General features: G+C 42.1%; 4 protein-coding genes across 4 annotated transcripts; 2 read left to right on the forward strand and 2 right to left on the reverse strand.

Moving 5' to 3' along the window:
• Positions 1-4,620: 4,620 nt before the first annotated feature.
• Positions 4,621-5,856, forward strand: MELLADRAFT_41150 (uncharacterized protein; the record flags this gene model as incomplete). The annotated part of the gene is made up of 4 exons (XM_007418850.1): positions 4,621-4,882; positions 4,958-5,216; positions 5,290-5,344; positions 5,440-5,856. Coding segments are annotated over 4 exons (993 nt in total), but the record flags the coding sequence as incomplete, so codon positions are not given.
• Positions 5,857-7,331: 1,475 nt separating this feature from the next.
• MELLADRAFT_27059 (uncharacterized protein) lies at positions 7,332-8,284 on the forward strand (the record flags this gene model as incomplete). The annotated part of the gene is made up of 4 exons (XM_007418847.1): positions 7,332-7,426; positions 7,537-7,657; positions 7,763-8,040; positions 8,119-8,284. Coding segments are annotated over 4 exons (660 nt in total), but the record flags the coding sequence as incomplete, so codon positions are not given.
• A 5,312-nt stretch (positions 8,285-13,596) lies between these two features.
• On the reverse strand, positions 13,597-14,958 carry MELLADRAFT_41147 (uncharacterized protein; the record flags this gene model as incomplete). The annotated part of the gene is made up of 5 exons (XM_007418849.1): positions 13,597-14,019; positions 14,114-14,187; positions 14,258-14,497; positions 14,579-14,840; positions 14,926-14,958. The coding sequence occupies 5 exons, from the start codon at positions 14,956-14,958 to the stop codon at positions 13,597-13,599; spliced, it is 1,032 nt and encodes a 343-aa protein (XP_007418911.1).
• A 1,046-nt stretch (positions 14,959-16,004) lies between these two features.
• On the reverse strand, positions 16,005-17,740 carry MELLADRAFT_73691 (uncharacterized protein; the record flags this gene model as incomplete). Its single annotated transcript, XM_007418859.1, has 9 exons — positions 16,005-16,275; positions 16,354-16,444; positions 16,502-16,579; positions 16,654-16,770; positions 16,841-17,064; positions 17,123-17,219; positions 17,290-17,306; positions 17,399-17,436; positions 17,516-17,740. 9 exons carry the CDS (start codon positions 17,649-17,651, stop codon positions 16,201-16,203), a joined length of 873 nt encoding a protein of 290 aa, XP_007418921.1.
• Between the last annotated feature and the right edge of the window lie 576 nt (positions 17,741-18,316).

Below are 18,316 nucleotides of genomic sequence, written 5' to 3' on the forward strand. Positions count from 1 at the left end.
ATGGAAAGATGCTATTACAGTGGAACTCACGGCTATGGAGGACATGGGAGTTTGGAAAGTGGAGGATAGGCCTGATAATGTGAACACATTGGGACTTAAATGTTCAAATGGAAACGACTCAATCAGACCAGCAAGCCAATAAAATTCAAAGCACATTTAGTAGCCAAAGGTTCAATCAATGAGAACTTTGCACCAACAGCCTGCGGCACATCACTGCATTTTCTTCTGAAGTTAGTGGCACACATGAGAGAATTCAAGGAACTCGACACCTGGTAAAAGCCAGTAAACGGGCTAAGTCCTTCTGGTTCTGAACACCAAGGACAACAATACTACACACCTGGTAAAAGCCAGTAAACGGGCTAAGTCCTTCTGGTTCTGAACACCAAGGACAACAATACTACACACCTATTAAAGGTGAGAGGGACAAGATTCAATCTATACAAAAGGAGGTAATAGAAATAAGAGCAATTGATGAATAAGGTTGATATGATTGAGTTGAATTTAATGTTTGAGAAAAGAACTCACACACCTAATTTTCCTCAGTGGACTGATGAGGAAAAAGAGGCGCGCGCGGAGTGGCGATCAGTATGAACTAAGTTGAGTGATACAATGATGATACAGCTAAATTTGTAATTAGGTTTGAGTTTTTGTATTGGTGGATTTGTATAGGTGATCATATTGTATCGGTGACTGTATGGTTTTAGTGAGGTATGTGTTTGTCGTGATTGAAATAAATGATATATCTTAACAACACATTGGCTGGCAGGTACACTCATATGACGTCAGTGCGGCATACCCCCACAGCAACATTACAAACAAAATTTATTTCACACTACCTCCAGGATGTATGGATGTGGCAAGAAAAGCAAACAAGTGAAGCGCTTTATGGGACAAAACAAGTAGCCAGGTGTTGGTGGAAACACTTTGAGAAGATTTGGAAGCAACTTGTATTCAAACCCAGCCAAGTTGATCAATCATTATACATGTGCAAGACAGGGGATGAAGTGTGTATAGTGTGGGTACATTTTTATGATGGAGCGGTGACTGGAAGTGGTGTGGAGTTGTTGTGTGAGATTGCAGATGATTTGGTGAAAGATTTAAAAATAAGATGGTCAGAAAGTTTGGATTGTATTATTGGAGTTGATAGTAAGAGATTACAGGATGGCTTGTTTGAAATATCACAAGCAGTTTTAACAAACAAGATCATTGAAGACTTTCTAGAAACACCCGGTAAACTCAGTACACCCTTGGACTTGTTAAATATTCCGTCATCACCTTTGGAAGAAGAAGAATCAATTGTCAAAACCTCATATCTATTGGCACTAGGGTTCCTGAACTGCTTAGCAATAGCAATGAGACCAGACCTAACCTAGGCAACCAATTTCCTCACAAGATTTTTGGCAAGACCAACCCAACAGCACTGGGATGCCATTCAAGGTGTACTTCAATATCTCAAGAACAATGGCTGTGTCAAACTTAAACTCAAATTCAAACTCAAACTCAAACCGCTGAAGACTGAAGTCAAGACAGGATTACACACTTACGTTGACGCAAACTGGGGTGGTGAATATTCACTGTCAGTTCATGGTTTTGTAATGTATTTCCTTGGATTTCCTTTGTCTTGGACGTCAAAACATCAAGGGTGTATAGCTACATTGACATGCTACACAGAGTATATGGCTCTTGAGACAGCGGCGAGGGAGGCAGTATGGTTGAGGAACCTTGTCAGTGATGTTATAGGGGCAATGGGACCTGTGAATCTATTCTGTGACAACACATCCGCCATTCATGTATCAAAGGTCAACTCTTTGAACAAAAGGACAAGACATACCAACATAGAATTATATCACAGCAATGAACAAATATTCAAAGGCATGGTCACACTTCATTGGATTGATACAAAGGATCAAAAAGCAGACATCTTAACAAACACTCCGGGTTCACAACCATTGGAGGCGGGAAAGAAAAATCTCAACTTAGAATGACTAGCTTAATTTGACTCATCTCAATTTTATTTCTTTATTTTCATGTGTGTTTTAAATGTGTGTTCTTCAAGATGGGCACCGGCCGGTATCCGGCGTGTTCAGGTCATTCCGACAACCAAACCGACAGATTTTCCGGCCACCAGATGATTTCAAAGGCCTTTCCGGCATCTGGATCCGACAGATATCCGGCCAAAATCCAGTCTGAAAATGTGGTATCCGGCGTGCTCAGGCCATTCCGACTCCCGAACCGACAAATTACCTGGCCACCGGATGAATTTGAAGCCCTTTCCGGCATCCAGATCCGACGGAGCATCTGTTGGATATCCGCTCAATATCCGGGGCCGGTGCTCATCTTGATAGGGGTTGGGCGATATTTCGACCAACCGGTTTTGCGCCTCTGAGAAGCCTAGCAAAAGCAGTCAAAGATGGTGGAGAGCAAGTTTTATGGGTTTCACACATCTGTTACGGATCTGAGCTCAGAGCCAAGAGTGTTTAGGCAATACCCACTGTGAACATCATTCAACTTCCCCACATTGGAAGAGGAAAATGATTAATAGTACAGTTTGTCATAAAAAGATCCAATACCGCTCACCTGAGCCTCAACACCCACACTACATATGTGCAGTACGCTAAGTAAATAGTTTTCTATCATGTACATACAAGTCTGCTCAGTTTTTTGCCCATCAGAATATATAAATCACATGTTATACCACATGTAACTTTTTTGACTTGAAAAAAATTGTCCCAAGAATTCACTACATATAATTCTGTAGCTGCTCAGGCAATATTTTTGAAGCTATTTCTTAGTAACAGAAAGGGTATTACATGCAGTTGAGTTGATGAGATTACACCAAAACGTTGAGTCAGTGTATGTAGTCTATCTTTTGAATGCTTTTGTCAATCTGAAAAAAGTTACAGCATGTATTACATATGAATAACTCATCCTGCTGAGCAGATAACTGAGCAGAACTGTATGTACATGATAACCACCAATTCACTGAGCCTGCTACACATATGTAGTGTGAGTGTTATGGATCAGGCGTGGAGTGATAGATCATTTTATGACAAATGATACTCCCAATCATTTTTTCCTGCCCACTTGGGGAAGTTGATTAATGTTTGCAGTGTACCCAGGCAACCTTTTGCCTGAAGACAAGGGTTGGGGATCAGTGAAAGGTGTAAAAGGCATGTTTGCATGGCTTGTACTTACAAGCCCAGCGGCGCAAATCAATTTTCCCTGTAAGACTTTTGAACAGGTGAAGGTTTGGCCTTCTGAAGAAGCACTTTGTACCGGTCTGTATTTTTGCAAAGCAAAAAGACAGATCAAAAGGTTGGTTAGTTATGAGTGGCTTTGGTATTGCTTTTGAGCAATCTCAAAAGCATTCCTAAATCTTTGAACTGCAATTGAATTGCTTTTGGAAACCGGTTGGTCGAAATTTTGCCCAACCCCTGATGTGTTCTGGTTTCTGTTGTTTTCTTTCTTTTCATTTTGTTGGAACAGTTATCTGTGGCTTGTTGTGAGGGGGTGTTGTAGAGTGTTGTGTGTACACGACTGCGCCACAGCAGATCACATGACAGTTGTACAGCTAGAGACTAGAGTACAGATATAGTCTCCGTCCTTGGCATCGGCTTCCACATCATCATCACTTGTGGAGCTGATACCTTGGACAAGAACTAACCTGTGCTGGTCAACTTATCTGTTATAGATAGTGCCAATTGCGTAAAAATTTTCAGCAATCAAAGGGGCTTCAAAACAATTGGAATTTCAGAAGCTGGCTGGAAGAAATACCAAATACAGCTTTTATGCCAAAGAATCTGCCCACTCTCCGTGACTGTGCAAGCAGTCATCCAGCTTCCCAAAAACTCACCATGATCAACTTTCTCTCGCTATCACATCGCCTTCATCGCCTTATCAAACCATCCTAATGGCTCCTGTGTGGGCATACATAGGACGCAGGCTAGATCAAATCTCTTGACCTCAATCTCAGTTGAAGGCTTGGCGGTAAGAGGACGGCGGTGGGCTTCTCTTATAGAGTAATTTCCAAGGAAAAGAGTACGTGCAAGTACATATCTTGGGGTCAAATTTCAGGATGGTGCAGGAAAAGCCAGGAAAAGTCGCTTGCACTTAGCATTCAGAACAGACAGCTCATGCTGGAATGGACGGATAATTTACCCGTAGATATCGCGGCGTATTCGGGGACTGGACTTAAAGTCTGAGTGAAAAGGTTTTGTTGAGCTGACCCGTTTTTATGAATTTGCTCTAGCCTGCAACTGTGGACATGAATCTGGATATCCAGGATCAGCCGCAGCTCAACGCATGCAGATCATGTAGACTTTACTATTTGCTGGCAGCCGTTTTTACGAAAGCACCAAGAGTCGCTGTGATGATAGCTCAGATAATCTCTTGTCAAATATTCATCGTGACACAATAATTTCGCCGAGTCTTGCATCCAGCATCGTTTGATAGTCAATTGCACGAATTCATGTCTTCAAACAACCAACAGACTGTGCTTATCACAGGCATTGTAAGCGTTTTTCCCGTCTCTCGTACTGCTATCCTGACCAAGCGGATTTAAAATTAAAGAAGAATCGCCAGGCAAGTCGAGTACAATATACTGACGCGAGACTCATCCAGAATGGCTTTGTAGGCTCGCACGTCGCCAAAGCCTTTTTGGATCACGGCTGGAATGTCGTGGGAAGTGTACGATCAGCTCAAAAAGGGGAAGATCTCCTCGGCCGGGTTGAATTTGCCAAAGCAGCCGAAGAGAAACGTATAAGTTATACTGTGATTGAGGATCTCACCACCTCTGATTTTACTCAAGCACTCGAAGGTGTCGATGCTCTGGCGCACACCGCTAGTCCGTTCCACTTGAACGGAAAAGCATTTTCTGAATACGGTCAGTACTGCTAATTTTTTCATGACTCAACACAGTCTCATATTTCTGATTTCTTTGTCTATAATTTTACATCAGCTATTCCTGCTATTACTGGAACCTCAAACGTTCTCAACGCCGCCAAAAGTTGCTCAAAGATCAAGGCCGTTGTTGTTACTTCCTCCTGTGCTGCCGTCCTGAACTTCAAACCGCAAGAGAAGCGAAATGGGAAGACCTACACTGAAGCAGATTGGCTTCCAGTCAATTACGAAGAAGCTGAGGCACAAGATAATCCGAGTGTATGGTATTGTGCTTCAAAAAAATACGCTGAGAAAAAAGGCAAGACCCCAGGCTCAAAGTCTCTCAACTTTCACATGTTCGACTGACTTGATTGTTTTCCCATTAACTTTAGCTTGGGAAATCAAAGAGAGCGGGACCCCTTGGAGTCTTGCAACAATATGTCCACCCATGGTCTTTGGTCCCATTGTGAGCTTTTTAGACAAATAAATTGAATCCATTGACAAACTCATTCCTTTTGCAGGATCCCACATTTACTGATTTCATTTCTCTTCTCAAACAAGCTCCACACTTCGAATCTTAAGAGCCTCAACGAGTCCTCAGGTCGTCTTTACGAGCTCCTATCGGGTCAAACTGGACAGGTACCACCAACAACAGTCCCAGTATTTGCAGATGTCCGTGATGTAGCAGAAGCTCATGTACAAGCCATCATTAAGCAATCCACCGGTCGGTTCTTGATCTGCTCAGGCGCCTTCGACAACCAGCGTATTGTGGATTTAATTCATGAGCGGTTTCCCAAAGGCTCTTCTCGAACCCCTAAAGGTAATCCTGGTGAACATTGCCCTGCTGATCAGGTTTATCAAATTGACTCCTCCAAGGCTATCAACACTTTCGATCTCAAGCTAAAAACTTTCGAGGAAACCTTTGGAGATACTATCGCCCAATACCTTGAAATTGAGGAAACATCTACAACTTCTTGAATGAATTTCAGACATACCTTGTTTTCACAATGATCTTGACAGAGCTCATTTTCATACGATGTAGAGTACAAAATGTAAACACACGCCGGGTTTTTGAAGAGTTTGTAGCAAAAGAATCAAAGATTTGAATTTATCGTTCGACTGCCATAACTTGATCAGGAGAATTGGTTTGCATGTAACTCTTAGACAGACCCATATCTCCTTTCCTCGTCATTGAGGGAAGTATGGACTCGATAAATTGGTCTGCCAAGCAAGGTTTTTTTCCTTTAAACTGCAGATCTGTATCATGTAGGCGATGCACTGAATGAAAGACCCGTCTCAATCTAGCTTTTTAAATCCTATGCTAGCACTCAGCAGCTCAGCCTCTAATAATCGTCGAGCGCTTTCATCCATCAAAACCTGATACAGTCGTTTGCAAAAAGCTTGCCACAAATTCACCGCCAAAACGCTCCAGTTTTGCGGGCAAATTTCGGCAAGCTTTTTGAAAACGACTGTAAAATCTTGGTGACACGTCGCTACGAGGAGCTTACACGCGGATGACATGCTCTGTCCTCGGCGTGGTCCGGTCCCTGTAACATACTCGGCGACACGGGCTCGGGAATCAGAATTTGGGGAAAGATTTTTTTGTAAGAAAGTTTGCAAAGACTACCAACGACGACGACGCAGCAGAATCAGACGAGGACGAAGACGAAGACTGAGAGGAACGCACAGGATGGACAGAAGAAGACTATGTCTGAATTGTTTAAGAACTAAACCAATTATCATCACTCCAAGAGGTATTTATGTTTTCCACTGAACATACATGAACTAAGCAGTCAACTGATGACCACATGCGCTTGTTCACAGCCAGAAACGTCCACCTCTCATTCTCAACTTCTTCTCGATCACTTTCCTTGTCATCCAATACCAATCAGATCTCTCCTACAAATGAATCTGAATTGCTCTATCAGCCATTAAACAAAATTCGACCTCCTTCCAACTCTACCTCATCCGAATATCTCCATCGAATTCATTCTCTTCTATATCCTCCTCCTGCTTCTGAATTATCAGCCTTAGCACATCGAATACCTAAATTACCAAAGACTCTCTTGACGCAGCAAGACTTTTTAAAATCTGTTGAACAATGTTTAGTATCTTCAAGTTTTTGGAAAGGAATTGAAGAAGGAGATGTGAAATTAGATGATCTCAAAAAATCTATCTCTACATGGAAACCTAAGTTTTCAACAAGTGATTTTGAAGAGACTTTGGAAGAAGAGAAATTAAACGAAGTGTTTTTACCTGGTAAACTTACTAATGTGATTGCTCCTGATCAATCGATGGATGCCAATTCTCAAATGCACCCATTTGGATCCGAACGTCGTAGGAAATTAACTGAACAACAAAAAACTTTAGATCCCAGTCTCGATTCGCTTGAAATCGATCCCAAGTGGAGTCTTAACTACCCAAAGTTTACAAATTATTTGGATGATGGTCAATTACATAACGAAGAACTTGCTACACTTGGAAATAGTCTATTAGGTGTCTTGGGGGCTGAATGGATCGATAGGCGGTACCCTCATCTTCCTAACAAGTTCGTATCATAACTTTTTTTCCCATATTATTTTTTATCTCCTTGGTTGTTGTGTCTGTTTGTGTTCATCACTCTCCTTCTGTTGCAACTTCTCAAAACCCGTTAAACAGAGCCTTTCAAGCCGCTCTAACAATGTACGTTGGTCCCCGAACATGCGCAGATGTATCTAGGATATGGGGAGTCTGTTCAGCCGCTGGACTATCAAATCTTACGATCGAAAACAAACCAAGAGTAGAGAACAGCTTTGCAGGAGGAGCTTTTGATATTGATGGACTACCTAAAAACAAAGGTCTTTCTCATAAACAAAACGGTCACAAAGGTGAAGAACGTTCTCAGCCGGGTTTATTACGTTGGCGTCGAGCCGAGACAGCTCTTGGTCAAAAAGCATCAGGATTCAAACAAGGTGTACTCTATGAAGATGCAATGGCAAGCGTTTCGAGAGCATTTGTGGGATTGGTTTATACTTTATCTGGAATGAAAGCTACTAGAGAATTTGTGGCTGCTAATTGGTTGAGTAGGAAAGCACAAGTTGGTGATCTGTTAAAGTTTACAAACCCATTCATTGTTTTGAAATATACACTTGCCAAATACGATCGTGAACCTCCTGTTGCAAGGTAAGTAATGATCTTTTTCCTTGTTTCAATTCAAGCATTTCTTCGCTGTGGCTCACATTTTTTGGTTTTTGATATCAGATTGTTAAGAGAAAGTGGACGAGCATCAGCAACGGCAATGTTCGTAGTCGGGTCTTATTCCGGTTCAATGAAATTAGGAGAAGCATATGGAACATCAATGAAGATGGCCGAATACCGAGCACATGAAGATGCATTACGACGAATCTATTTATCTTCATCAGGAAACGATTCATCAAACTCACTTCCAAGTGACACATTATTAGGAATTGATTATATACCACCAAGTTCACTTGGAGATTTAGAAGTAGAGGAAGCAAGTTCAACAGATCGAAGTGGTGGTAGGAAAGCAGAAGAGTGTGTAGAAGATGTATTAATGGCTCGTAGGAGAAAAGTATTGGAGAAAGTCGGTTTGCCACCTACTGGTTCAAAAATGGCTTTATAAAGCTAATTAGATTTATTAATCAATACGTACATACCTGCTTTTGATTTATCCCACAAAGGCAATTTATAACCTGGTGCACATTTTGCTTTGCTATAAACTTGGATAATGATTTGTGATAGCCAAACATTCATAACGGACTTGAAGTATTCATGTCTGGGTAGTGGCTGGAATGCAGGTCAATGGATTTTCAAAGGAAGATCTTATACAACAGAACATTTCTTTTGGAAGTTCTGCTGCACCAGAGTACTGATTTCTGGAAGTTGAGGATCATAATGCAAGGTAGAATGTGTCAAAGGGAAGCTTTGGTATGTATATGCCTTGAAGTAGAGCGACACAGGTGAATGCCATGATGTTTGTGGCCTATTCCCACGGTGGTGGCTAGGCACAGCCTTGGTAATTCCAGACTGATGGGCTAATTTTGATGTTCTGGCTCAAAATTCAAGCTCTTGAACATTGTAAGATTGAGCAGTTCAAGGATGATCTGCCCAATTGCCATCAGTGTTTGGATCTTTTCAAATTTCCAGTTACAGTGTCCTTTCTTGGTTATTTGTTCAAACCCAATTTCCTTACTCAAAACTCTACCTTTGGGCATCCAATAGGAGTTGTATGTAGTAGGATTTTTGAATAGAATCTGCATACATGGACAGTAATTGGACAGAAAATCTTGAATTTGTTCTTGCATAGATGCTCAGAATAACAAACCTCCAGCAAGAACATTGGATTTGTGCATTTGCAGGTAACCTTTTTGATAGTACAAAGTTTTTACCACTAGTCACCATATGTACCCTCCCTCCTCACAAAGCTTGATCAATACTCAATTGATCTTGGAGAGAAGCATCTTGAATGATCCAAGATGGGCCTGGTTGCATAAGAAATTTCAGTTTGACTGATCTGAGAAGATCTTCCTCATGGGAATAGAAAAAAAACAGCACACTCATCTGCTACCTTCCTGTACTTGGATATTTTTATGAAATAGAATTTATATGAAGACCGTTAGTTCCTGTGAGCTATTATTGCCAATAAAGGGACCTTGTATGTGGTGTTCAGTTATTTGATTCAACAAATTCTTTAGAGAAAGGCTGACTTTAAAAGGGTTGACCAAGGTTTGCCTGCAAAATTCAAGGTATTTGGCTTGGACTTCTTGCCAAGCTTTGTGAGATTGACTGTAAGAACTTGGGATCAACGTCTTTATGGCCAAATAGAAGTCCTTGGATTTCACAATGCAAGGAACCTTCACTTTACTATAGATGGCCTTGGACAGTTTGTCTCAGGCTTTGATGCAAGGTGATACCTTCTGCCAAAGAATTCCTTGGATCATGTTATTGAACTCTGTGTCTGAGGTAAATGACACACAATTACCACTTGGATTTCAAATTCTGAGGTAATCTTGTTGGAAGTGCATGTACAAGCGCTTGCAGAAAAGATACAACACCTGTTTACCCTGCCGGCCCCAAACACATACCTATCAGATTAAACTGGTGTTATATCTTTTCTGCAAGCACTTGTACATGTGATTCATGGCAATCAAAACCCATGAAAAATTTGTATCTTGAATCAAAGGCCTCATGGTATCAAAGATTATGCCTTCATTCTAGAAAATTTGTCCAAAGGTTGAAGATCCCTTCAGAAAACCATGTGTCCCTGGATATTGATCATCTTTTATGAACCTTGACAATGGCCATGGGATTTAAGTGTCTCATTGAACAGCCACACTACCCACACTACAGCTTCTGGGGGTGGACCAATTGGTTTTGCATGATTCAAGTACTTTGTCAATGTCCTCAGTGACCCCTCTTCTTGCAAGACATCAATGACAACCATATTTGGTACTTCAAAGAGTAGAGGCTGAGTTTTGAGAAGAATCCTCTACTGCTTCAGCTGGGAGTCATCCTTACATCTGAGGCCAAGCTGGGAAAATGCCATAGGTATAGTCCTTGAAACCCAAATTTTCTAATCTTTTTGTGTGAAGTCTTTCTCAGGCTCTGTATAGGGAGCCTGTCTATAAGATAAAAATAGATTTCCAGATGTCCAACCAAATTCTACAGCACATATTGTTACATTAGAAATGTCAGAAGACGCAGTAAACAATCATCATGTTTAAAAGTACATCAACATCAATGCCAAATGAAGATAGAACCTTGAACTCCGGTACAAAGGTAAGAAGATGAACCTTGTGACAGAATCTGTCCTGATAAACACCCATTACAATGCTGAAGGTGAGCCTCTATCAACTCTCGTTGCAATAGCCTGATAACTAACCTGATAAACACATGTAACAATGCTGGAGGTGAGCCTCTATCACCCTGTCACCATAGCCTTATAACTAACCTATAAGGTTATTCAGGTCATATACAGAAATAAGGAAGAGTGTTGGAACAAATGGTTTCAGCAAGCTGACTCTTTTCCTCAGACAAATGGATTATATATTTCACCTGGTAAACACCTGTGAAAATGCTGGCGGTGAGCCTCTATCACCTCTTGTCACAATAGCCTGATAACTGACCTATGTAATCAAGAAAGAACACATATAAAATGAAACAAAAAATAACATCACTATCTATCTGACCTATACAGTTATTCAGGTGATATATAGAAATAAGGAAAAGTGTTGTTGCACATGGTTCAGCAAGCTGACCTAGCATTGACAAGGGTGTGTCAGATGAAACAAATGAATAGAACAAATAATTTGGTTAGTGAGAAAAGAATGTAGAGAAAAATAAAAGTTGCCTCTTTTCCTCAGACAAATGGATGAAGAAAAGAGAACAACAGTGCAGACACACACACTCTATATGACTAAAATCTTTATAGTTCAAATAGTATAAAGCATTTGTACATTTGACTAAGATGTTTATAGTTTGAAATACAAAGCATTTGTCATTCAATATTCATGAAATAGTAAGATCACACAAAAATTGGAACCTCTAGTGAATGAGAGACCAGAATGAGAGACTAATTAGGAAAGTCACTCAACATCTTAAGACCTTTAAACCATCAGTATTTATTCCGTTCAACTTTATATAGGAGATTAATTCAATCATCTCACAAAGAATCCCTCCGGATAGCTGGCTATTAGCAGCAGTAAAGAAGTTGTGTGACAGATAATGTTACTTCACCAAATGGCAGGTGGCACCTCCTGGGCTTTTGTGATAAACCCAGCAAAGAAGTCCACTGGCTAGAAGGCAAGGATATGTTACACATGCACAAGGGATCACCTGCAACAGCCACCTTTATCTCAAACCAGAGCAGGTCTGTGATCTGGCCCTAAAATTTCAGGGCCGGCCACATGGCCAGATCCGGCCATAGACCTGAAGGAGTTTGAAAACTGCTCAAGGCCAACCAGGGCCACCTTGAGTGCTTTTGAATTATAGGTGCAGAAATGTGGTCAAAATGCAATTATTTTGACCTGCAAGGCCATTAAATGCATACCAAATTTTATTTCAAGGCTATATGAGCCTACTTGGACATCAGAAAGAGCTATGATGGGCCTAGGTTGAAAAAAGGCTGATTTTATTTGTTTGTGAAGCAAAAAAAACATTGGGCACCAAGGTGGCCAGGACCGCCAGCGGGCCCGCAGGGCGTCTGCGACTTGGCTTCAGTGTGACAGGGCACAGACTGTCAGCTTCAAAAAGCTCGTTGGGCAGAGTTGCTTAGTCAGGGCCGGGTCCAGGTCAAACCAGAGACCCAAACAAGTCATGTTGTGGGCGCGGCGCAAAAAGCGCGAAAGAGGCGCGCCTGGGCGCGGGCGAGCCGAGGCGCGCCCTAAAAGGTCAAAATGGGTAGGGGCGCGCCTGTATATAAGTTATTCTGCAGGTAGCAAAAGTATCCTGTATAAGCTTCAAATGGACAAGTCAAAGACCCTCCTCTAAATCCAAACCGATCAATCTTCAATGCCTTATGTATGATTTTCGCTACCTACAAATCAGATCCGCCTGTTTGCCATCAAACTGCTCAAACTGGTAGCCCATGCTGGTGGCGTTGAAAGCCTTTTCACGTGTATGGCAGCTACCAAGACTAAGTCTTGCAATCGGATGACTTCAACTCACCTGAAATGATATCGCAAGTCGAGCTATCATCACTTGCGCATCACTCAAAAAAGATTGAAAGCGAAAAAAACAACAATCCTAATATCGAAATCAAAAGCAAAATGTCCCAAGACTTGGAACCTCAGCGGACTTACTTTTTGGGAGTTGGAGCACTTGAGGAGTTTGAAGATGGAGTCCTATGGAGTCTTGTCTCAACAGAACCCTGCTGATCTTTTTATCGTATGTACAAATAATTTTTATGAGAGTTTTTGGGGTTTTTTTGCAAAAGGCGCGCGCCTCACGCGCCCCAGTGGCGCCCGCGCCTGCTGAAATTCAACTTTTCGCGCCTGGGCGCGCCTCAAAAATTTAGAGCGCGCCCACAACATGACAAACAAGATTCCAAGCTTATTTTGAGGATATGAGATGAAAAGAATGGTGTCTACCAGTGTATAGAACATTTCCTTATGAGCAGTCACTGAAGATAGCTCTTGGATTTCTGCTTAGGAGTTAAGAGTATTTCTGGTTGATTCCAAACAAACAACTTACTCCATAACGTATCCACTTCTCAGTTTCTAACTACTTCAAAGAGGAAGACAGGCAAGAGCCAAAGAAATTGTGGTTTGGCTATAAGTCTAAGGGAAAGACTAGTAAGCTATTGGTAAGGGGTGTTAATCTCAGTGACCCATATAGAGCAAGAACAAACCTGCTCGAAAGGATGGAATAAGAATCGGTAAGAATATTATTAACAGCACAAGAGCATCATCATAAAAGTGGAAATGATGATAACCTAAGGGAAAGACTAGTAAGCTACTAACAAACCTGATAGAAGTGATGGAATAGCAATCGGTAAGGAAAAAGAGAAAGGTTACAATGTAGTGAAGACCTCTATCTTTATATACCAAAGACATCACTTAGACACAGTCAGGGCAAATGCTGTAATGACTAACAATATGACATTATAACATGAGATGAGTGATCAATATGTAAGGATTAAATATAAGATGAGATAAACCAAAAGACGTCTATACTTTATGCTTAGATCAAAGAATAGAGTCAAAAGATACATTCACGATATCATACTGCTACTGAAGCCTTTTCTATTTCCAAATATTGCTGGATGGTATCGCCAAAGACTTGATCGAATGTTTTGATTTTGAGACCAAAGGTATTCACAGCCTTCTTCGGATCCAATTGATAGATGTCTTCGCGAAGGTAATGTTTCCCAGGATTTCCGATGGGAGCTCTACCGGAAGCTTCGGGGAATCGCTCACGGATAAAGTCAACCACCCTCTGATTATCGTATTCGGACGAAGAGACGAGAAATCGCCCGGTGGATTGTTGAATGATAGCTTCCACATGAGCTTCTGCTACATCACAAACATCCGAGCAGGCAGGGAATACGGTTTCTGGGATTTCTCCTTGATTGGTTTGGCCCGATAACAGCCGGTATAATTGACCGGAGGACTCGTTGAGGCTATTGAGAGCTGTGGTGTGAATCTGGGGTTGTGTTTGGGTGATCATCGCATCATAAGTAAGCCCCAATGGCAAGAAAAAAACGGAGAGAAATTAGGGAATGTGAGAAGAGACTGACGACCGGTCCAAAGATCATGGGTGGGCAAATTGTTGCCATACTCCATGATGCGCCGCTCTCCTTGATTTCCCAAGCTAAGATTTCGACAAAGAAATTGCGTCAGATCAAGTCAAGTATAGTCCGAAAGAAAGCGTGGAGATTGACCTTTCATTTCGGCAAATTTCTTCGATGCACAATACCATACACCAGGGTTAGTTTGGGCTTCGGCTTCCTCGTATCCAATGGGAAGCCAGTCCTCTTCGGTGTATACCCTATGAGCTTGTTGTGTTGGAGGTTCACGATTGACAATCGCTACAAAAGAAGACGTGACCACTACGGCTTTGATCTGACTGAACTCCTTTGCCGCTTCTAGGACGTTGGATGTACCTTTGATGGCAGGCTCGGCTACATCATCATCCACACATTTTTCGATGTCCATTAGTCTTATGACGTAGCGTGCTCATGGGATGAGACAGATTGAAATACCGTAGTCCGCAAAATTTTTCCCATCGAAATGAAAAGGACTCGCGGTATGTGCTAGGGCATCGACACCTTCCATTGCTGGGCGGAAATCTGAGCTGACAAGGTCCTCAACAACTACATAGCGTATGCGTTTCTCTTCGGCGGCTTTCGCGAAAGCAGGCTGGCGGAGCAGATCATCTCCCTTTTTGGCTGAGCGCACTGTACCTACTACGATCCAGTCTCGGTCTAAAAAGGCCTTAGCTACGTGCGACCCAACGAAGCCGCTCTGGAGGATATGCGAAATCAATGAGGGGGCTTTTAGCCATAGCGGCCAAGGCCGATTATAAGCAACGCAGAAGTGAACCACTGACAATTCCTGTGACCAAGACAGTTTTTGGAGACATCTGTGGAAGGTGTTGGTGTGGTGTGTGCTAGGTTTTGAATTATTGAAAGAATGGATCAAATGATGTGGGCTTTGTAACTCTTGGCCATTTTGTAGAGAATGAGTTGGCCTGGATTTTATCTATGGCCGTTGGACTTGTTGGGGACAAGGAAACCATTGTACCATTTCCTAATTCGAAGTTCAGAAGATCTTCGCCCCTCATAAACACTGCCGAAAGACGCTTCTCGAGCATACATCTTCAAGGAGTGAGTAGACAGCATGCAGCTACAACCTATTCATCGGATCCATCATGACAGAATCTCCAACGTCCATAAACTGATCCGTCTCCTAGATCACTTTTCAGACAAATCAAGCGCTGGGCGAGATCTGACTGTTATTTTCCCAGATGCTATTTCACCCCAGTTGATGCAGTTCAACTGACCGAGACTGGCGCATACGTCCTGAACTGCTTTCAACCTCGGATTTGACCGTGATGACCCGCCCCTATGTCGATTTCTTAAACATACCACTACTTGACATATTGGGAATGGTTCCACAACCTGTTATAAGCTTGGATAAACATACTCTTTGCTTTGGTCTCATAAAATTTGGTACCCATAGTTCTGGTCGTGGCATCCACCAAGCCTTGCAAGATGTTTTGGGTACAAAAGTCAATTGATGCAAGAATCAAGTTACAGTATGTCTTAGATTTTCTTCAAAGATTATGTTGAAAACTTGAGATCGCCTTCATCATCTAGGGCAAAGCAGTCTGGATGACAGACCCGACTGTCCCCGGAAACTGTTTGTTTCAGTTCAGTTTGATAATTGTATTTTCAACTAGGATTACAGATAGCGAGTTTTCCACTCTTTTGGGACTTTGCATCCATCACTCTGGTAATGAACTTGTTATCATCAGAAGCTTGTGGAAAATTAGCTTCTTGAATGATTCGAAGTTCGTCTAATGGATCCGACCCACAAAGTATTTCATTCTTGCCACTCAAACAAGAATGAAGAAGGCGAACGCAAGATTAACAAAGCTAAGATTGAGATACGACTTCAAGGTTGTCTACACCGGGATCATTTGTCTCGATTTCACAACATAGTGACGCACTTTGAATTTTGACCTCATCGCAGCCCACCGGTGCGGTGGAGCTCGAGAGTGATTAATCATACAGATAACAACAAATGTCACAATTTGGAAAAAGAAGAACACAACATTTCAACATCATTCTGACACAACACCTAACAACACCCAATGCGTCCACTAGGGTATCTCAGCATAGTTCCACAAGCCATCAGGTTCCCCAAGGGTACGAAGCTTGTAAATTGAAGCTCCAGCCTGACAAAGAGGAGGGGGGTCTAGAGCATCAGCACTGACGACGAATAGAGAACAAAGAAGAAAATGAAAATATCTCACCATTATGGCTGGTATGCTGATGAGAGAGGCGAGAGGCAACGGCCACTGAAGACAAAGTGGGGCGTCCTGCAGGATCCAGGATGCGATTTGACTGAGGGCACATGGTATCAGTTTTGTTCAGGCTTTAATAATTGAAACTTCAACTTACGCTCCAAGACCATGAGCGATATTGAGAACCAGCCCGGTTTCGAGGAATACCAATACCGACAAAAGATACAGCAGAACTCTGGAGGAAGTCATTTGACAGATGAGCAAAGCATCATTTGTGGCACACAAACTATGAGAGAGAGGGGCACTTACACCCAAACTACGTGTGCTGGACCACCAAGAAACACTTTTCTGTTTTTCGGAGACTCTTCAAGGAGAGTCAAGCCTAGCAACATCGCACAGATCCATCCAAAGACAAGCGATAAAAGGCTGTTTGAACCATCACAATACTTAGCAACACTATAAAAGGAAGATAAGAGCACAGAGAAATAATACAAACTAGCTGTTGTGAAAGGACACTACTGGGACAACTCCACCCATACTGCTGACGGGCCATAGACTTGCTACCGTAACGAAGATGGTTTTTATTGTTGAATGTTGGCCAGCGATTACGCCAACATATAGACGGTAGCCAGCATGTACACAAAGAGCACCAAACGTAGCACCGAGGAGTTGTGAAAAGACAAAAGGGAGCAAATTTGACACTGGGAATCGTCGAAAAATCTAGGATTGAGCATATCAGTTATCATGAACTACCATAGCTGAGCGGAAAGGGCCGTACAGTCAGGGTCAGAGTAACGCCAGGATGGAGATGGAGACCCATGAGACGAGGCCAAGGGATACGAGTGGCAGAGATAAAAGCGAAGACCAGAGGACAGCTGTGAGCATGATGAGCAACAAGTCAGTCTCTGGGAATGTACTTAGTCTGTAGTGGAGACTATTACGTACAAATAAATGATCGCCAACTGAATCGAAGACGAACAGAACGGTTATGGTATCAATCAAAGAACGTTAGCACCAAATATGCATCAAACTGGCGAGCATTGACGAAGTGTACCTTGCCAGCCACATCGCGGTCCCCAGACAGAAGGTATGCTGAATAAACGAAAGATGTCAGACATGTGATGTTCAAACGTATCGACGGAACGGTGATGAACATGAGTTGGCTACGTACCAATTTTGATTGTTTCAGCGCATGTGACATAGATGAAGACACCGACACATTCGAATATACACTTTGTAAGGTAAGATGTCTGCTGTGTCCAATGACAAGTGATGTGCTGATTATCTTCTTGCTTCTCTAGATCCATGAGGGACAGTTAGCGTGTTGTTTGTTGAAGAAAAGTTTGAAAAGCTGTGGGTTGAGAGCGGGTAAGTAAGTCGAGTTGAGAAAGTAAATCGAGGTTGGGATTGATTTGGATGCCGAACGCTTCTTGAGGCGGTATATATTCAGTCCCAAAAAGATGGCAGGCAAGGTAGGACCCTGGAATACCCCTAGAGAGGGTACTTACCAAAAATCCGACCTTTTCGTGGTAAGTTTTTTCAAAAATCTCCAAATCCGACCTTTTTCGTAAGTACCCTTTTTTTTTGGCAGAGATCTGGTACCGTTTGACAAGTAGCACAAAGAGGGGTCAACGAAGCCATATGGGAATGTATTTCAAAGTGATGACAGGGCTGTTTGACCAAAAACATCGAGAGGAATTGATGGATAGTGTATCACAAAAGATAAACACGATCATTGAGAAATAGGAAATTACATTTGTTGTTGCTATTGATCACTATCAATCGTCTAAGTCATGTGCTTGAGCGCTTTTCCAAGTTTTTAACTGGGCTTTCAATGCTCTGATAAAGTTCGGGGTATCAATAGAAATAATAAAGCGGCGTAGAATAGCAGGTACAGAGTTAGACCTTCGCCCAAGTCAGAAAAGTTAGAGCTTCTTGAGGGTAAAAAACATATACTATGTGAGATGCTTCT

The sequence above is a fragment of the Melampsora larici-populina genome, assembly GCF_000204055.1.
Source record: "Melampsora larici-populina 98AG31 unplaced genomic scaffold MELLAscaffold_109, whole genome shotgun sequence".
Lineage (NCBI taxonomy): Eukaryota > Fungi > Basidiomycota > Pucciniomycetes > Pucciniales > Melampsoraceae > Melampsora > Melampsora laricis-populina.